At 31.6% G+C, this 20,883-nt stretch overlaps 1 protein-coding gene across 1 annotated transcript; it reads right to left on the bottom strand.

Moving 5' to 3' along the window:
* Positions 1 to 11,408: 11,408 nt before the first annotated feature.
* Positions 11,409 to 19,650, bottom strand: LOC149555856 (putative UPF0481 protein At3g02645). The gene is made up of 5 exons (XM_089829581.1): positions 19,132 to 19,650; positions 18,871 to 19,074; positions 13,156 to 13,231; positions 11,609 to 11,660; positions 11,409 to 11,478 (listed from the first exon to the last, which is right to left on the bottom strand). The coding sequence occupies exons 1-5, from the start codon at positions 19,648 to 19,650 to the stop codon at positions 11,409 to 11,411; spliced, it is 921 nt and encodes a 306-aa protein (XP_089685707.1).
* Positions 19,651 to 20,883: the final 1,233 nt, after the last annotated feature.

Genomic DNA, 20,883 nt, shown 5'->3' with positions numbered 1-20,883 from the left:
ATATATTATTATAATATAGTTAAATAAATGCTTATATTATGTATTATAGTGGAATTAAAATAAAATAATTTATTTTAAATAAATAAATAATTGTGAAAATTATGAAAAAACAAAAAAAAAAGAAATTAATTTACATATATGACAAACATTTCTAAATTTCAAATCTTTTTAATGTAAAAAATTTAAAATTATAAAATTAAACTATAATTTTACAACTAAAACCTAGATACAAATAAAATCTCTCTATGTATTAAAGGTATGTAAACAATATTTAATTTCATACATTTCATTTTTATCTAAATACTTACTAAATTTAAAAATAGAAATGATTTTATTTTAAAATAGAAATAAATTTGTATAACATATATTTTAATTTTTCTTCTAGTTTGTAAATCATTTCAAATTTTAAAACTAAAAAAAGTTCTATATCTATTTCTCAAAATGAATTAACATAAATTAAAAACTAAAAAATTGAAATCTATACTTAAATGTTACCTTTCTATATTTATTTATTTTTTAAAAAATTTCTACTTTATTTTATGCTTTTGCATGCATATTGATAAGAAAACAATTATTTTATATTTATACTCTAAACAACATTTGTATTAGAATTTATAAAAAATATAGAAACTAATCTATGTATATAACAAACTGTTCTAAATTTGAAATTATTTTTGTGTAAAAGATCAAATGATAACATTAAACTACAAATTTAAAACTAAAATCTACTTACAAAGGAAATATGTCTATATTTATTGAAGATATGTAAACTACATTTTTTCATACATTTTATTTTTATCTTAATAATTACTAACTCCAAAAAATATAAATATATATGTGCTAGATATATATATTTTAATTTTTCTTCTTCCTTATATATTATTTAAAAAATTAGAATTATATTAAATTATATTTTCAATTTTCTAAAATGAATCAACTTAAATTTAAAACCAAAAAACTAAAAATCTAGACTTAATGCGAACTTTATATATTTTTTAACAATATAAATATTTGTATTCTATTTTATATTTTTGGATGCATATAATTTCAAATTGTAACTGATATGAAAACAATCTTTCAATATTTTTTTCTTAATCAACGGTTCTAAATATAAAATCTAGATACAAATGTAATCTTTTTTTATCTTTTAAAATTTTGTATTCTATTTACTTTATGTATTTCAAGTTTCAATTTAAGATAATTTAATCTTTTAATTTTAAAATCAAAAAGTGTATATAAAATAAATATCTTTATTATTTTTAAGATTTATTGAAAAAAATATGAATCATTGGCAATATATTTGATAATAAAAATAATAGATTTTTAAGATCTTTCATAAATAACATAGATTTATGAGTACATATATTTAGAAATGAATATATTTGCAAATCAAATTGAGGCGATCAAAAATGATTTGAACAATATATAAATTGAAACAAAACTAATATGATTTAATCTTGTTCATATTTGTTTTTTGTCATGCATGTATTACCATTTCTATTTGCTTCCTCAACTTCTCTATAATCAATATGCATGCATTTTGTAATTGCTCACTATACATTTATTACTATATGAACCTTGTCAAACAATTCAAACGAATATATAAACTTGTTATAATCTATATGCATACATTATGTAACTACTCATTATGTACTCATTTTGTAACTACTCATTATGTAAATTTGCAAGTCTGTCCATTTTTGGGTGTCTACAATTAGACCCCATATTAGTGAAAAAAATAATTGTATACATACACATGTACCTAAAAGAAATAGAAGTGATTTAAGGATGCCCAAATCCTTAACTTTTATTAATTTCTTGATAACTCTCCCTTTTACCTCACATTGCCTAGGATCCTCACATTCCCCATGACCCTAGTGTTAAATTTTGTAGCAAGAAAGTTGTCTAGCCCTACTTAAATAAATATTTATTTTACTGAGAACCTTGGTTAATTAAATACTTGTTTAACTATTAGATGCTTACAACCAATTTAATTATGGTTGTTAAGATTTATTTTATCTCAGCCAATGTCAGTTGTTATTTTCTTTTCAATGAGAGTAGAATAAAAGGAGGGCTAGGTAGTATTTGTAATCATCAAGTTTGAAGATTAGGTCTTGAAGACAGATTTGTAGTAATAGCATATGTATTTGCACTGTTAGCATATCAAGTAGAAGATCAAGTTTTGTGAAATCATTTGCAGTGAAATTGAATAATCTTATAGTGGAAGTGAGGGTGCAAAGCTAGCGTTGGGATAGTAGTGAGGGATATCAGCGGGAGACATTGGGAGTTTGTCAAAGTTCTTCCAGTGAGAGGCAAGGGATTCTTTTGTAAATCTTATATTGTTGAAGATTAATATATTTTCCATCTGAAGAACTAGTTTTCCCTTAGGGGTTTTTCCAAGGACAATTTTGTTCAAAAATATTGTCACTGTGTTCAAATTTCTTTTCACATAATTTTTGTGAACTTGCAATTGTGTTGTTATTCAATATTTGGTTGTGAATTACTTTTCGACAATTAAATAATGTTTCAAGATAGGAGATTAATATTCAATGATTGCAATAGCTCTTTTTCATAAAGTATTAGAGCAATGTTGAGGGTAAAGAATGTTAGGATTAACCTCAGACATAAATAAAAATTACATGCAAATATAACCAATACCAGAAAATAGTAGATTGCATAAAAGAGAACACAAGACACCAAGAGTTAACGTGGTTCACCCAATCCTTGGGCTATGTCCACCAACAAGAAGTCCAATATTATTATTATCCAGTGATTACAAATTAATTATGATTCGTGATCCCTTACAGATCAATACCACCGCAAGAAGCTACAATATCACCATTCATCATGAAATCCCTAACCCTAAGCATTTTTATACAAGCTTTTGTTGTTTACAAAATTAGTGCTAGAATAATAGAAAAATAGTAGCTTATGCCTTTTACAATATAATGGCATTTTTGGTTTTTGGGGGGCATTGCCTCTTGACCCCACCCTGTAATGTGATAGGGAGCACACTTGGGGTGCTACTCTAGGACCTTGTAGGGGTGCTACCCCCAACCCCCCGTAGAAATAATCTATCCTAGTAAAGAAATTAAGGGTTTATTAATACTTGATCTCTTTAGATTTATTATTGCTTTAATCCCTTAAGATGGCTTCAGCTTTTGTGAGAGATCGAGATAGATTGGATGGTGCCTCAAATTTTTGTGTCTGGAAGGCTAGACTTTCTTTATTGTTGGAAGAGAATGGTATTAACAATTATGTTACCAGTGTTGTACCTATACCTACAAATGTGACACAACTTGCAACATACAAGAAGGATGATGCCAAGGTGAGGACGTTAATCCTTGATGGTGTCAAGCATCATATTGTTCCACATATCTTAGAGCTCGATACATCAAAGAAGATGTGGGGTGCCATTTTGAATATGTACCAGAATACTACCACCAACATGAAGATGATTCTTAGAAAAAAGTTGAGGAATACCCTGATGAACGAAAGAGAAGATGTCAAAAGTTACCTCACCAGGATTAGACTTGTCAAGGATGAGTTAACAGTTGTTGGAAATAGTCTTAGTGATGACAAGCTAGTGAGAATAGCCCTAAATGGGTTTACTAAGTAGTGGAGTGTCTTTGTTCAAGTTGTTAGTGGATGATGCACCTTATCAAGTTGGGATCGACTATGGATTGATTTCACTCAGTAGGATTTTAGACTATTTCTTGTCAATGAGGCCAACAAGAGTCAGAAAAATGAGGTGGAACATGAAAGTGTTTCCCTAGCAGGAAAAGGGAAAGAAAAGAACGGATCTAGAAAAGGATCAAATTCACAAAGTGAGAAGAAAAAGGACCTTTGTAAAGTCAGGTGCTTTGGTTGTCATGAGTATGGTCACTAAGTCAGTGATTGCTCAAAAAAGAAGAAGGACTCATGTGTTGATTAAGCATAAGGATTGGAAATCACCCATAACTATTAGAATTAGGAGTGGTCACCTTTATTGGTTGTAGTTTGATACTCCTAAGGCACTCATAAGTAGAAATAATCCTAGAGATCTTTCAGAGTTATGACATAGGAGGATGGGCCATATTCATTGTGGAGCACTTAAATTTCTTTGTGAGACAGTGATATGTGTTATAGAGGTGAGCACAAAGCATGATGTTGTATGCAAGGGACGTGTGTTGGAAAAGTTTGTGAAAGCATCTTTTCCAAGGAGCGATACCAAATTTGAGGGTGTTCTTGATCTAGTGCATTTAGATGTATGTGGACTGATGTCGATGAAGTTTCTCAAAGGATATGAGTACTATGTTTCTTTTATTGATGATTTCTCCAAGAAGACCTAGATATACTTCTTGAAGACCAAAGATGAGGTTTTTAGTCGATTCTAAGAGTTGAAGGCTCTTGTGGAGAATGTGACAGAAAGAAGATAAAGGTTCTTTAGTCAGATAATGGTGACAAGTACAAAGGAAACATCTTCCAAGAGTTCTGTACTAAGGAAGGAATCAAGAGAGAGTGGATTGTTACTTACAATCCACAATAGAAGGGAGTTGCTGAGAGGGAGAACCATTATATATCAGAGATGGCAAGGGCTATGCTACATGACAAGGACATGCTTGACTATTAATGGGCAAAAGCATGTAGTAAAACACTTTACATTCACAATAGGGTTCAATGCAAGGTGCTAGGGAAGATGATACTATTAGATTGTGGTATAAAAGGGCTTAGGGTTGGGTATTTTTCATTATGTTGTGATGCGAAATTGGTTCTTGCGGCAGTATTGAGCTGTAAGGGATTATAGATTGTAATTAGGTTGTAATCACTGGATTGTAATAAGATCAAACTTGTTGTTTGGTGGACGTAGCCCAGGGATTGGGTTAACCATGTTAAATCTTGGTGCCTTGTGTTCATTTCTGTGTGTTCTATTATTTTTTTGTTATTGGTTATATTTGTATGCAGTTTTTTTAATTTCTGTCCGTGGTTTATCCTAACGGATACTAGAGGAAGCTTTCACAGGAAAGAAACCAAATGTTGGTCACTTTAGAATATTTTAGAGTTTGGCATATTCTCATATTCCAGGTGATACATGTACCAAGTTAGATTAGACAATAAAGAGGGGGTACTTTGTTGGCTACAATGAAACCTCAAAGGCATATAGGCTTTTTAATCTATGGATCAGAATAATTGTAGTTAGACGTGATGTTAAGTTTATGTAGGACAAGATATTTAGAAGGTCCAAATTTTTTCTTGTAGATGATCAGAGTGAGCAACCAACAGAAGCTCCAAGACCTCTAGTCAAGGGTAATAAAGCTCAAGTATAGTTACTAGTACAAGCATAGACTTAGGTGGTGAAGATTCACAGAGTATGGAGTAACATGCACAATAGGAAATGCATCTAGAAGACTTAGAGGTTGATATTTCATCCTGTATAGTTGGCAATAGGAACCATGAGGTTCAAGAGGCACAAAGGGATACTCAAGAGTTTGTGGGATCTCCTAGCAAGAGTACTATACAATGGAGGCAACCATCCAAGTTCGATGACTATGTGGCATTAGTTAGTCAATTGATAGACAATGAGCCTTCGAGTTATCAGGAGGTTGCACAACATCAAGTTGAGTATGGGACTAGATATGTTCAAGGTGAATGTATCAAGTTGATGGGCTATATTGACACAAATTGGATAGGCAGTGCGACAGACATAAGGAGCATTTCTGTAATGCTTACCCCTACTTGACTTTTCTAATTTGTTTTGATTGGATTCTTTTAAGCATGTTCTATTATTATGTTTTATGATTAGCGGTGTTAGATTACCAGAATTGATTAGTTGTATTTCATATTCAGTTGATATCTATTTATCTATCTATCTATCTATATATTGAGGTACTTAGTGCCAATTATTTTAGTTATTGAATGATGTTAATTAGACAAATGATTTTTATGCAGTTTCTAGGGATACTTATCCCATAGTTGCATGTGTATGGTGTGCATGTATGTTTTCTTTATGTTTGATGTTTTTGATGTGGTTGAGGAAGGGAGTCGTAGTCACCGGCTAGTCGAGATCGGCACAATGAACCACTTCCTGCCATTGCTTGTTTAGTTTAGAATATTGTGTTTGTACATGTGTGGATTTTATGCAGATTATAGGTACCGGGTATCGACTTCCCTGAATTGCCAAGATGAGCACACCTTATCATAGTATTTCAATGGTATAAGTGGGGATATAACTCTTGAGTCCAAATCCTAAACCCTAAGCTAATTATCCTAGAAAATAGGACAAATATTTGAGTTAGTTTACCCATCTGAATTTTTCAAGTGAAATGAACTCATGATTTTGACCCTAGTGTTTGATTCAACTGTTGTTTGCCTTCAGTTGAGTTGTCATTTTTTTTTTATGAGTATGTGGTGATTTTCTGTTATAATTAAATCAAATTAAAATATAATTTAATGATTTAATTTAATAAAAAAATTATAATTAAATTTGATATTCAATTATATTTAATTAATTGAGAAATTAATTAACTTTAAAGATTTTATTAAAGTTCTATTTTCACGTATTTATATTTATTTAATTTAATGATAATTATTTAGGAGTTTTATTTTAATAATAAACTCTAAATAATATTAATAATTAAGTTAATAAATATATTATTAAAAGTGTCTCGTGGATTAATTAAATAAAAAAATTAAATTTAAATATTTTATTAAAGTTTATTTTTGATGTATTTATATTCATTTAATTTAATGATAATTATTTAGGAGTTTTATTTTAATAATAAACTCTAAATAATGTTATTAATTATGTTAATAAATATATTATTAAAAATGTCTCGTGAATTGCTTAAATAAAAGAATAAAATTTAAAGATAAAGTTATAGTTCTAATTTTGGCATATTTATAATTATTTAATTCAATAATAATTTATTTAGGAGTTTTATTAATAAACTCTAAATAATATTATTAGTTAAATTAATAAATATGATATTAAAAACTTCTCATGGTTAATTAAAGTGATAAAAAAATCAATTTAATAAATATATTTTAATTTAAATTGCTTAAAGTTGTCGCATGAAAATTGTATATAGAAAATTCAATATTTAATTAATTGAAAAAATAATTAAATAATATAATTATATTTAAAAGATTAAATTAAAGTTCTAATTTTAGCATATTTATATTTATTCAATTTAATAATAATTATTTAAGAGTTTTATTTTAATAATAAACTCTAAATAATATTATTAGTTGAGTAATAAATATTATTTGATTAAAAAGAAATATTAGAATATGTGAATATTTGATTAATTAAAAGCTAATTAAATTTATGATTTAAATAAAAAGTCTTAATTTAGAAAATTGGTTAAAGAAAGATTGAATATGATGTTATTAAATTAATTAGAAATTAATTAAATATGTTCTTCAGTTTAAAATATTTAGTTTAAAAGTCTAATTTAAGAAGTTGGATAAAAATAGAATTAAAAGATTAAAAGATTAAATATTAAATATTATTTTATCATGATTATTTAATTAATAAATATGAAATTAGAGTTGCATTTAAATAATGAGCGCTAATTATTCTTATTAATTTAAATAATAAACTATGCTTTAAATAGTGCTTACACTAATTAATAAGTGGAGGAAGAAAAATATAAAATAATATTTTAATTAAAAAGTTCATTAAATGTGCATGAAAGAATTAAATTTAAAATATTTGATTAAAGTTCTAATTTAGGCGTATTTATATTTATTTAATTTGATAATAATTTATTTAGGAGTTTTATTTTTAATAAACTCTAAATAATATTATTAGTTAAATTAATAAATATTATAAAAAAAATCGTCGCATGATTTGATAAGGGAGAGAAAGCTTTAATTTAATAAAGTTTATTTTAATTAAATTGCATAAAGTGTGTGCATGAAAATTTTAATATAGTAATTAAAGACAAAGGTTTTTCACATGATTGCATGATCAAAGCCTTGATTTGGGGGAACAACTCTTTATTAAAGAAATTAGAGCTCATTTCTAGATACACAAGTTTTGAGGAGCCAATTTTTGAAAATAGGGTTTTCGAAGGAAAAGGAAGATTCTTGTGTGTTTGTGCGTTCATTTTTTTAGCATCATATCCATGTAGGATAATGTGGGTTTGTGCAGTAGTTGCTCATTTTTCAAATTCATGTCTCCTTCATGTTTGTTGTGTTTCTATTTTTAGAAGTTCTTTGGGTTGAAACTCTTGTTTGAAAAAATTGATTTCTATTATAGAATTGTTTGTGATTTAATCTAAAAACTTTTAGTAAATATTGAACTTTAGGGTTTTCAAAACCTAATGAATTATGAAATTCACTTTTGTATGCACTTTATGTAACGTGTGATTTACTGGTGTTTGGGTTTTCAGGTTTGACTTAGATTTGGCCAGTCAAGATGTTTACCAGAGGCTCGAGAGTTCTATTTTGTGATGTCATGATGATGTTTTGATCTTGATCTTTTATACTCAACCACAATAATGTGTCTGGTATGCTCTATGAGATGTTTTGATGCATTGATTGTTGCTTTCCAATGTTCTTGTGTGAAACTGAGGTGAATGGTGTGACTTATCTAATATAACCTTTGAGTCTTCGATTAGTTGTATTTGGATTGCTTTCCAGTCGCTTTTATAGGACTGAGGTGTTTGTATGATTTGTTCTTGGTGATGTCATGTTATGACATGGATTGGTTTCTGTATACTTGATTTTGGGATCAGTCCCATTAGGATGATAGTATTGGTAGAATCTATGATTATGATCAGTGTTTTTTTAGTACTTGTCAGTTGCTTGTTTAAGAACTGATGTATGGTATGTGGTCTTTTGTGATCTTTTCATTTTATTGAGCTTAGAGTAAGTTATTTATAATGTCATGTCAAGAAGTGGCTTACAATGGAGGTGAGGGCCCAAAGTGACTGCTAGGGTAACCCATTGTAAGTTGTTTAATAAGTGAAAACATTACAATAAATGGGAATAAAATGAACCTAATAAGAGTCTTTGTATTTCCTCGCCCATGCCTCGAGTTCTAGTATAGACTAGGATGGGAATAGAGAGGATGCTTGGTTGTGACCATGCATTGTTAGTATCCCTTGTGAGTATGAAAGGATACTAGTGCAACATAGAGTCACTAGGGGGATGAGGTCAAGTTAGATTGCTAGGGTAACTCTAGCATTGATTCGTGTGATGATACTTGCTCACTTGCATAGTAGATTTCTTACGTGTCTGTGTTGCCTCTAGGATTAGTTGATACTTGTGTCTCGGTACCTCTGAGTTAGATTGCTTTTAGGTGATTCCTTGAACCTAGATGTTGGATTTGATTATTGAGTTTGATATCATGTTTGGGACTTGAGACTATCTCCTCAGCGTGGTGGGAGTGGGCCTTTTTGGGTTCCACGAGGTCGGGTGGCAGTACTTTTTCTTATACCATTGAGATCTGACTGTCAAATATTGCTGGTGGATGTGTTTGTGTAGATGTTCCTTTCTATCTATTCTTGTATTTCTATGATGGATGGTTGTACTATTGTATTGTATTTGATTTTATACCCTATGGCATGTACAATGGATGATTGTGCATTTTGTTTATTGCCAAGTGGCATCATATATAATTGTATATTATTTAAATGGATTCATACTAGTATACTATTATTTGATGTGGATTTATTATATATTAGATTTATTATTAATTAAAATTAAATGTGATTCAACGTCATTGAAACCTTAAGAGTTGTAGCTTGTTTATGTGTTGTTGATGTATGTTAATTGCTTCTGCTATGTTGTAACTGTTGTTGTTAAGTTATTATCTTTAACTTTAAAAAAAATGTTTGACAAACTTATCAAAACTTTAGGTTAAATTCTTTTGGGTCACATGGTGGGGCATTACAACTTCAAGGTGTTTTTTCAGTTTGGGATTAATAGTTGTTTCTTGGTTCAGTAGGAAACAAAAGTTTGTGGCTTTAAGTTCAGCAGAAGTAGAATACATAACAACTAGCACTGTGACATGTGAAGCTATATGGATTCAAAAGTTGTTGGTAGCCTTGTTTGGTTAGAGAGTTGAAACTACTGTGGTACATTGTGACAATCAGAGTTCCAGCTAGCACGGTGACATGTGAAGCTATATGGCTTCGGAAGTTGCTAGTAGCCCATTTTGGTCAGAGAGTTGAAACTACTCTGATACATTATGACAATCAGAGTTACATCAAGTTGTTTGAGAATCCAATGTTTCATGATAGTTCTAAACTTATAGACATTAGATATTACTTCATTAGAGATTGTGTACATAGATAGATTGTTCAACTACAATGCATACCTATAGATGGGTAGGTAGCAAAAATTATGACTAAGGCATTGGGGAAGGCTAAATTCATCATCTTCAGGGATAAGTTGGGTATCATATAGAACAACTTCCTTGCTAAGAGGGAGTGTTAATTTTTGTAGTGAGAAAGTTGTTCAGTCCTAATTAAATAATTACTTATTTTACCGAGAACCTTGGTTAATTAAATAATTGTTTAATTATTAAGTTCTTACAACCAATTTAATTATGGTTGTTAAGATTTATTTTATCTCAGCTAATGGCATTGATTATTTTCTTTTCAAAGAGAGTAGTATAAAAGGAGGAGTAGGGGGCATTTGTAATCATCAAGTCTTGAAGACACATTTGTAGCAATAACAAATGTATTTGTAGTGTTAGCAAATCAAGTAGTTGATCAAATTTTCTCAAATCATTTGCAATGATAGAAAATGCATTCACAATGAAAGAGAATAATGTTGCACTGGGACAAGGGCACAATATTAGCATTGGGATAATAGTGGGGGATATCAATGGGAGATATTGGGAGTTTGTCAGAGTTTTTTTGGTGAGAGGCAAGGAACTCTTTTGTAACTCTTATATTTCTGAAGATTAATATATTTTTCATTTGAAGAATTGGTTTTCCCTTAGAGGTTTTTCCAAGAAAAATTTTGTCCAAAAATATTGTGTCATCATGTTCAAATTTCTTTTTGCAGAATATTTGTGAAGTTGCAATTGTGTTGTTGTTTAATGTTTGGTTGTGAATTAGTTTTTGAGAGGTAAATAATCTTTCAAGATAGGAGATTAATAATCAATGGTTGCAATCTGTATTTTTCACACTTTGGCAATGTTTTTGAGGGCCCTCTTCTTGAGGAAAAATATAATAAAAGCACTAAATTTGTGAAAAATTAGCATAGATTTAAAAAAAAATATCGGCCATGAAAAAATTAAAATTGAATAAACATTATTTAAAATTTTTGAATGTCTAAAAAACCATTATGAAAATGGAAAAAAATTGAACAAAAAAAATCCTTAAATGAGATGATCGATACCTTGTGAAAGAGGTGTTTCAATAACATCTTATTGCTTAATGTAATAACCAGTGAAACATGTGGACTCCACCCTAAACCTCAAAGTACCCATCCTGAGACATCACCACGCCAGATACTCGGAGCATTGGACTACCCCCACCTCTGCCATTATACAACCATGGTGCAACTAGGATAAGTACTTGAATATCTATTTGAATTTTAATTTTTGAATGTTACTAATAGATATGTAATATGTTACCATGTTAAATGATCAATGACCTTGTCACAATACCCTCCAAAATTCAGACCCGCTGTTGCCATCCTAAAAACTTGTCCAAAACATCCTGTTGTACCCCAATACAAATATTACGAATTTTACACTGGTAATAACTCATTCTCTATACTAGAGAAATGGGGAATGAAAAGAAAAACTTGGAAATAATAATAATAATATATTTTCTGATGAAATGAAATGAACGATTCCTATGGAAACGATGCCTATTGTTCCTTATTATAAGAGTCTAGTTTCAAGTGGAGCTAGACATAGAAGCTTTGCGTGCAAAAAGAGTCCATGAAACAGAGGTGAAACAGTGGTCAAACTGCACTATTACCTTTAAAACACATAGGAATGACCCTAAAATTATTCGAATAGAATGCTTGGAAAATGTGGAAGCAGAAGATGAGGCACATGGTTTTTAAAAAGTGGAAGCAAATTGTATTCTAAATAGTAATTCAAACATCTATTTTTCTATTATGATAATAGTTTATTACGCAATAAAAGATTTTCAAAGGTGTGAGACCATTTTACAGTGTAGGATAGAGCATCTAGTATGATATCAAATAACAATCAAGAAGAGCACCAAGGAAACCACTAAAACCATTACCAAAACTTGCAAATCATCCATCTAGAGGAGGGTGCTTTGTTCTAAAATTTAACCACATTACGAAGATCATTTTCCTTCACAAAGAAAATTTAATAGAAACCACTAACAGATGTAGCATAAAAAAAGAAACTAGAGTATGATATCATTTAGGGACTAGTGGACTAGTGCTAACCCCACCCTAGATAGGGACTAGTGTTGCACACACAACAATCTAATACAATGGGTGTAAGACTCAAAAGGCCTACAGTAAGTAGACATGACCGTAGAAACGTTCTAATAGTTTTATTTAAAAAACACTTATTGCATATCCCTAAAAACTACTATTATATACTGCAGGTGTAGAACAGACAAAAAACTTGCACTGCAGTCATAAGTGATAAAAATAAGAGATCTAAGATTTACTAAGATCTGAAATAAGCACAAATACTTGGCAATGGAGAAAACAAAAATAAACACTTAAGAGAGAAGCAAATTTTATTCATCAATCTGATTTCAACAAAGCTATGCAATGGTCTCTATATATAGAGAGCCTATGAGATGAGGGCATTGATAGAAGATGATTCTAGAGGATAAGTGGATAATGCTAAATGATCTAGTATCATGGAGGACATTAATATCTTCTTAGGATAATGTTGTATGACCTAGTTTCATGGAGGACATTCCTATCTTGTTACCAATTTAATAGGAAATGTGTGGCATACTTGTTGTTTGGTTATAACAGCATGACTGTTGACTATTTCTAACATCCTCCCTTAATTTCTACCACTAATGATAATGTATGGGAGAAATTAAAATAAAAAATATAGATAGGATAGGTCCCGACATTCAGCCTTGTTAGGTACCTATTTACAAAAAAAGAAAGAGAGGGGAACATGACATGACTATCCCCCCTTAATGTTCACCTCAATGAAGCTGAGAATGCCTCGTAGTTTCAAAAATTTGACCTCAAGCATACTCTTAGTAAATATATCTGCAGCTTGGTCTTCACTTGGACAGAATTGGAGATTAACAAAATTTGCTTGAACAAGATCCTGAATATAGTGAACATCAATCTCAATGTGTTTTGTTTTAGCATGAAAAAAAGGATTATTTGCAACTTGAATAGCACTTTGATTATCACAATACAAAGGAGTAGCTAAACTTTGTGAAAAACCAAGCTCAAATAAAAGGTTGCAAATCCAAACTACTTCCTTTCTAGCTTCTTTTGTTGCTCTATATTCTGCTTCACATGAGGACAATGATGTAGTAGTTTGTTTTTTGCTGCTCCATGTAATTGGACCTGACCCAAGCTGAAAAATATAACAACCAGTAGATTTCTTATCATGTATGTCACCTCCCCAGTCTGAATCTGTGAAGCTAGTCAAAGAAATTGAAGACTTGTAACTATAATGAATGCCATAGTAAATGGTGCCATGAATGTATTGTAAAATTATTTTGGTAGCCAACCAATGAGTTTATTTTGGTTCCTGCATAAATCTAGATACCAAATTGACTACAAAACAAATGTCTAGTCTAGACTATGTTAGATAAACCAAGCTACCAACAAGCTGTCTATATAAAGTAGCATCCACCTTCTTGGAAATACATTCTTTAGTAAGCTTAATTCTAGATTAAAAAGGAGTAGGGGTTGGCTTACATTCAACCATGTTAAATTTATCTAAAAGATCCAAAGCATATTTTTCTTGAGAGATAAATAACCCATCATGAAGTCTACTAATTTGCAAGCCAAGAAAATAATTCAGCTCACCCAAATCACTCATATGAAATGCCCCTTTAAGATCTGATTTGAAATCACTAATTAACCCAATATTTGGTCTAGCTATGAGTAAATCATCCACATAAACTACAACAAGAATAATTTCATTTTGCACTCTCTTGACATAAAGATTTGGATCTGATTTGCATTTTTGAAACCCATGAAGCTGAAAATACCTATCAATCTTCTCATTCTATGCTCTTGGTGCTTGTTTAAGCCCATAAAGTGACTTCTTTAATCTACAAACAAGATTAGGATGTTGCTGATCTACAAAACCTGGTGGCTGATCCATATATATTTCTTCATATAAATCTCCATTTAAGAAAGCATTTTTTACATCCATTTGATGAATATGCCACCCAAGACTTGCAGCCAAAGAAAGAATAATTCTAACTGTATTCATTTTAATGACAGGAGCAAAAGTGTCTTCATAATCAACACCCTCTTTTTGATTAAATCCCTTAGCAACCAATCTAACTTTAAATTTTTCTATAGCACCATCTGATTTAAATTTTTTTTTATAAACCCATTTGCAACCAATGACATTCTTACCTTTGGGAAGTTGCACAAGTTCCCAAGTTTTATTTTTCATCAAAGCATCATATTCTTCTTCCATAGCTTGCTCGCATTCTTTCTTCCCTCTAGCTTCCTCATATGATCTTGGGTCATTTACTTGTAATACTTTGGCCATGAGAGCACTACCATTCCTCCCTTGGATCTTTGAGCGTTTCCTATATATTTCTTCAACACTCCTTGTCTTTTGGCTAGCTAAAAAGTTATCTTCTTCATCATTACTACCTGCAAAAATTGTCTCAGTACAAGCATTAGTTGTGTTGTTTTCACTAGTTTTTTCATCATTTTTAGAAGTGCACAACTCATCCTCATCAATGTAGTCTCCATTTCCTCCTAAAATATCTGAAAAATGAGAAGCATTTATTGTTGTAGAGTGAGAAAGAGTGGCTGTAAGTTGTGAATGCTCATCAAACTTCACATCTCTACTAACAAAGACCTTGTTTGTTGTCAAATCATATAACCTATAAGCCTTTGATTCTTCACTATAACCCATAAACAAACACTTATAACTCTTTGGTCTAACTTTTCCCTTTGTGCATCAAGAATGTGTGCCCAAGAAAAACACCCAAATACTTTAAAATATCCAATGTGAGGTTTCTTACCACTCCATGCTTCTTCACGGGGGATATTTGTGAGAGCTTTGGTGGGGATTCTATTTATAATATGTGTAGCACAAGAAATAGCCAAACCCCAAAATTTATTATGCAAACTTTTAAAATGCAACATACAACAAGCCATTTCTAAAACAGTTCTATTCATTCCTTCAGCCACCCCATTTTGTTGAGGAGTATAAGGAACTGTTCTTTGCACCTTAATACCATAATTTTCACAAAATGACTCAAAAGCATAATTGCAATATTCACCCCCATTATCCGTCCTTAAACATTTAATTGTTTTTCCACTTTGATTTTCAACTAATGACTTAAACTTTTGAAATACTTCAAACACTTCTTTTTTCCTTTCAAAAAAATAAACCCATACTCTCTTGCTATAATCATCAATAAAAGTGAGAAGGTACCTAGCACCTGAAAGTGAAGGATATCCTGGTTCACATAAATCACTATGAATAAGTTGCAATGGATTCTTAGCTCTCCATGCTTTACCTGAATCAAAAGGATCTCGATGATGTTTTCCTAACACACATCCTTCACACACACCTTCACAAGCTAAAATTTTTGTTAATCCTCTAACCATATCCATTTTAACCATATCTTGTAATTTTCTATAATTTAAATGTCCAAGTATAGCATGCCAAAGTTGTGACATATAATTAGTCTGAGCAATAAAAGCATGACAGAGTGTATATTTATCATCAAGAAACCCCACAAATTTAAATAGATTTTCTTCATGATCAACTCTACCAATAGCAATTATATTGCTTGGGTCTTTTCTATCTCTAACAATAACTTGATCAGCATTGACAAAAAACTCATATCCAGCTTGAGCTATTTTGTATACTGAAATAAGATTCACCTCCAATCCTTTAACCAATAAAACATTTTTCAAAGACCCATGTGTTACATTGACAGTTCCTGTTCCTAAAACTGGAAGTTTCATTTTATTGCCAATAAAAATTTCTTAATCTAAATTCTTCCCTTCATAAAAATCAATAAACAAAGATCTATCTCTAGTCATGTGAGATGATGCCCCCGAATCTAAAATCCATTCTTTATTAGAATCTAAAGAAAAGTATCCCCCTTTAACACTAGATTTACTTTTGGGTGTAGCAATTACCTCCTCATTTGATTTCTCTTGCCGTTTTAAAGAGATAGTTACAAAACTATGATTATCCTTCTTTCCATCCTTAAACCATTTTTTCTTGGGCTTATATTGCTGCCTTTCATTGTCCCTCTTCTTCAAACAAAACTTCTCCATGTGATTCTCACCTCCACAATACATACAAATTAAAGACTTTCTTCCACTTTGCTTTTCTGCACCATCATTTCTAGAAAAATGATTAGAACTTTCATAATTTCGAAATTTATTATTTCCTTTCCAATTATTTTTTCCATCATTTCTAAAAAATTTACTTTTGGCTGTATATGCATGATTCTTTTTAATATGCCCTTCATTAATAAGTTGAACTTCTTCATCTAAAACAGATTTGCAAAATTGATCAAAAGTTTGCTGGGGGTTATTGGGATTTAATTGAAGAACCCTTTTCCTTGATCCCTTAAAAAACTTATATGGCTAGGGAAGCTTACTTTCAACCATTGCAATCAACTGAAAATCCTTTTTGGCATATTTAGCACCTATTTTTTTTAGCTGAGTATTTAAAAAAGTAACTTCATTGAAGTAATCAGACATTTTTTCAAAATAAGATGCATCTAAATTCATCAATTTTTCTTCTATACTAAACGTGCTAGCCATGTCTGCATCTTTTTAATATTTTTCTAAAGTCTCCCACAGCTCTATTGGGTTATCAATATCAACAAATCTTCTATTGAGATTGGGGCTCAAAGCTTTACCAATAATACCTCTAGCTTGCTCCAACTTACATTTCCACAACTCCTTTTCTTTATCAGTTTGTTCATATATTTAGTAATTCAGCTAAAAATATTGATTTATTTATTTAGTAATTTATTTATTTATTGAAAATTAAAACTATGAAAAACATGGTGATAGTAGATCACAGAAAAATATAACTTTCATTATTCATATTGATCTGGCTGCACACAATGTGTTACAATTTCTCTCTATTTATAGAGACTTCCAACACCTATAGGTTTGTAGAGATTCCTTGAATTCATGTTGAAAATAAACTAACTTCCTCATACATTGCAGAGGATCTGGTATTATTTTGACAACACTAACAGTCAATGGCTGGAAGTATGACAGACTGGCAGTTTTGTTGTAACTAACCAGCCACATGGGTTTGACTACTTCTAACATCCTCCCTTAATTTCTACCACTAAAGACTCTTTCAGTGGGCAGAATTACAATAAGAAATTTAAGCATGATAGGTCCTGACATTAAGCCTTTTGAGGTACCCATTTACAACATAGAAATTTTTAGTTTCCTCTATCACTATCACTATGAAAAATTTATTTTTCTTGTTAAGTGGTTTTAGCTTACCACAAACTCTTCGGAAAAAAAATGCTTTAGGATCTTTCACCCAAAAAAGTGGTTTTGGTTTACCACAAACCTTTCAAGACTTTTAGGTTTTTCACCTAAATAAGTGGTTTTGGCTTACCACAAACCATTCAATAGATTTACTTAAACAAGTAGTTTTGGATTACCACAAACCCTTCAAACTTCACAAAACCATTGATCCAATGATAGGTAAACCAACTCTAAACTTTTCTCTAGCATACTAATATTGAGTCCATATGAAAAATAATCCATCTACCGAGTCACATGGGTACCCAGCCGCTGTGCCCACTAGTTCTTTAAGAATATTTTTTAGATACATGGTTTGTCAATATAGTAAAAACTTTTGAAGTGTCGGGTACAACCGATAGTACACCTCTGCTACAACCATCACTATTGTGATCTTCATATTGCAAACATTGGCTTCAATGATCAGCCTTTCTTTTCATTTGACAACAACATATCTTCTCTAGTTTTCTCCAACTTGCATTTCCACAACTCCTTTTCTCTATCAGTTTGTTGAGGTTCCCCAATTTCTTTATTTACTATCCTCCATAACGCCTTCTCTCTTAGAGCATTCTTGACTGCAATCTTCCAATCTGCAAAACCACTTCCATCAAAGATAGGCAAAACTTCATTTGAAGAACCCATGTTAGCAAAAAGATTAAGTTCAAACAAATCTAGCAATACTCCAGCAGCATAATAGCCCTACAACCAAATATCACTCCAAAAAAAAATCAGCCTTGCAAACAAACTATTTTCAGCAAACTATTTGCCTGCAGCAAAACCCTCTAGCAATATTTCTAGCTGAATTTCTAAAAAAATCTCGAAATGAACTTGGCTAAACCTTACTCTGATACCATGATAAAAATAAGAGATCTAAGATTTACTAAGAGTTGAAATAAGCACAAATACTTGGCAATGAAAAAAATAGAAATAAACACTTAAGAGAGAAGCAAATTTTATTCATCAAACTCATTTCAACAAAGCTATGTAGTGGTCTCTATATAGAGAGAGCCTATGAGATGAGGGTATTGATAGAAGATGATTCTAGACGATAAGTGGATAATGCTAAATGACCTAGTATCATGGAGGACATTCATATCTTCTTAGGATAATGTTGTATGACCTAGTTTCATGGAGGACATTCCTATCTTGTTACCAATTTAATAGGAAATGTGTGGCATACTTGTTGTTTGGTTATAACAGCATGACTGTTGACTATTTCTAACAATAAGAAGCACCACTGACCCTACGAACGAAGCTGTGATCAAAACCCAAATTTCTCATAGAGTAGTTATAGAGGCCTTTCCTGGCATTGTTGACAGGTTCACAGATTGGATTCCATGTTGATCTGCTCAATCTTTTCAAAATCTCCTCATCGTCCATGCCCAAGGTTGAAAAGATTTCATTTTTCCTCAGCAACTTCATGTCATTGGTGTCGTGGATTAGCTCCTTCAACAGCCAAATAAAAGAAGTAACAACATTTTATTTAATCTCTGGTGAGCATACCTCAAATGCTATCAAGTTTCTAACGATCATCTCAGTCATAATACCAATCTTTAGCACCGGAAGATATAAAGTAGAATGAGTGGTGTCAAACCGTATCAGCTCAATGCCTCCATCGAAACAGCTGAATTTTACTCCGATTTTGCTCAAGTCTGAAGCAGACAGAATACCAATCTTTTGTTGGTTGTGAAGCCTAACCTCTTCCGATTGTCGCTCCTTGTGATTTCTGTTTCTAAGCCATGCAAGAGGAGACCAACCATTTTGAGTAGAGCATTGGTTAGAGCCCTCATGATGACGCTTCCTATAGAGCCTCGCATGGATGGAATGCAGGAGATGTCGACAGCTATCTACATCTAGTGGCTCTTCGTGTCCGTGTTCAATCCACAAGGGGCAGTATCTAGAGCATATGCCTTCAACAAAGTTCTTGAAATTAGACTGATTTAGTGGACCACAAATAAAATCATAGAGCGACTCTAAGGCAAGCAGAGGGATTTGATTCTCCAATTTGAAGACATCTGTCATCATAGCAAACCACAGACCTTTACCTGACTTTAGATCATGGAATGGGTTGCTATACTTATCTGAGATTCTTTTTTGGTCGATGATGGTAGAGGAAAAGGAGGAGGAAGGACGCATCCCTAAACAACATCATGGTGAAAGCCTCATCGTTCAGATTTTTGAATAAATGAGTGTCCCCGTAGAAGTCCCTGCAACGAGGGACTACACTTGCAAAGAAATTGTCATCCTTAAGATCTGAAAGACTCCCGCCATTTTGAACTTTTTAAAGTGGGTCAAAGAAATCTCCGGGAAGCTTGCTAATAACTGTCCGTGCAATGACTTGAGATTTCTCAGACTCCATTTCAGCAAGGTGTGGTTTGAGGAAGTCATAGGGCCCTAACAATATCGCTGAGGAATGAAGATGGCATCATTTTCTCTGAGAGTAATTGGCAGCATGAAAATGCTAGCAAGCCCTTTATCGCTACCCACTTGTAAGATGTATGAATCTTGTTGGTTTTTGACCAACCATTGTGAAACGTCAATGGGATCTTGACTGTCCATGATACCTTTCAGCTTATATGTGCACAAACTTCACCAGGATGCAGTAACAGGCTTAAGGTTATTATGCCCAAGGAATTTTTCTCTTTGAAGAAGGTAACTTTTCCATCTAACGGCGGATAATGTTGTACATCATCGGTATGAACACAAAAACGATCCTATCCATCGCGTGTTTTGCCTAGATAGTGATTGATAGGCACGGAGACCTAAATGTGGAACAACTGATTCAAAGAAAATATAAGAACCTCTCTTTATAAACTTTAATTGATTTCGGCATCAAGAGAAAATGCTAAAAACACACAAACGGCAAGAAAAGCCTTACCGACTTCAAGACTGGATTCCATTTTGCCCCAGCGCAGTTCTCACAATCTCGACACAAGCAGCAGCAATTATTTGATTACTTCGCTCTATTGAAAGACACGTTCATTCTGTATTTATTTTTTAAACACCCCCATAGTTGTGAATATTAAAATTACTTTCTCCCTCACTAAATTATCTCTTTGATTTTATCTTTGAAGTCAAGTCATTCTAAATTTATTAATAATAGAGACTTCAAATTCCTTTCTTTAGGTTTTTCAGAATAGTGTACTTCATTTTGGAATGCTCGCAAATGATATTCTGTTGTCTTTTACTTAGCTTGCAAAATAATCGCATAGTTATTATGTTGTTTTAAGGCAAATTGTATTCTGTGGCTTTATG

This window comes from Cupressus sempervirens, chromosome 5 (genome assembly GCF_028749045.1).
Source record: "Cupressus sempervirens isolate cs-2001-9-10 chromosome 5, ASM2874904v1, whole genome shotgun sequence".
NCBI lineage: Eukaryota > Viridiplantae > Streptophyta > Pinopsida > Cupressales > Cupressaceae > Cupressus > Cupressus sempervirens.
The sequence above is the reverse complement of the archived record's forward strand: the minus strand, read 5'-3'. Positions and strand labels throughout refer to the sequence as shown.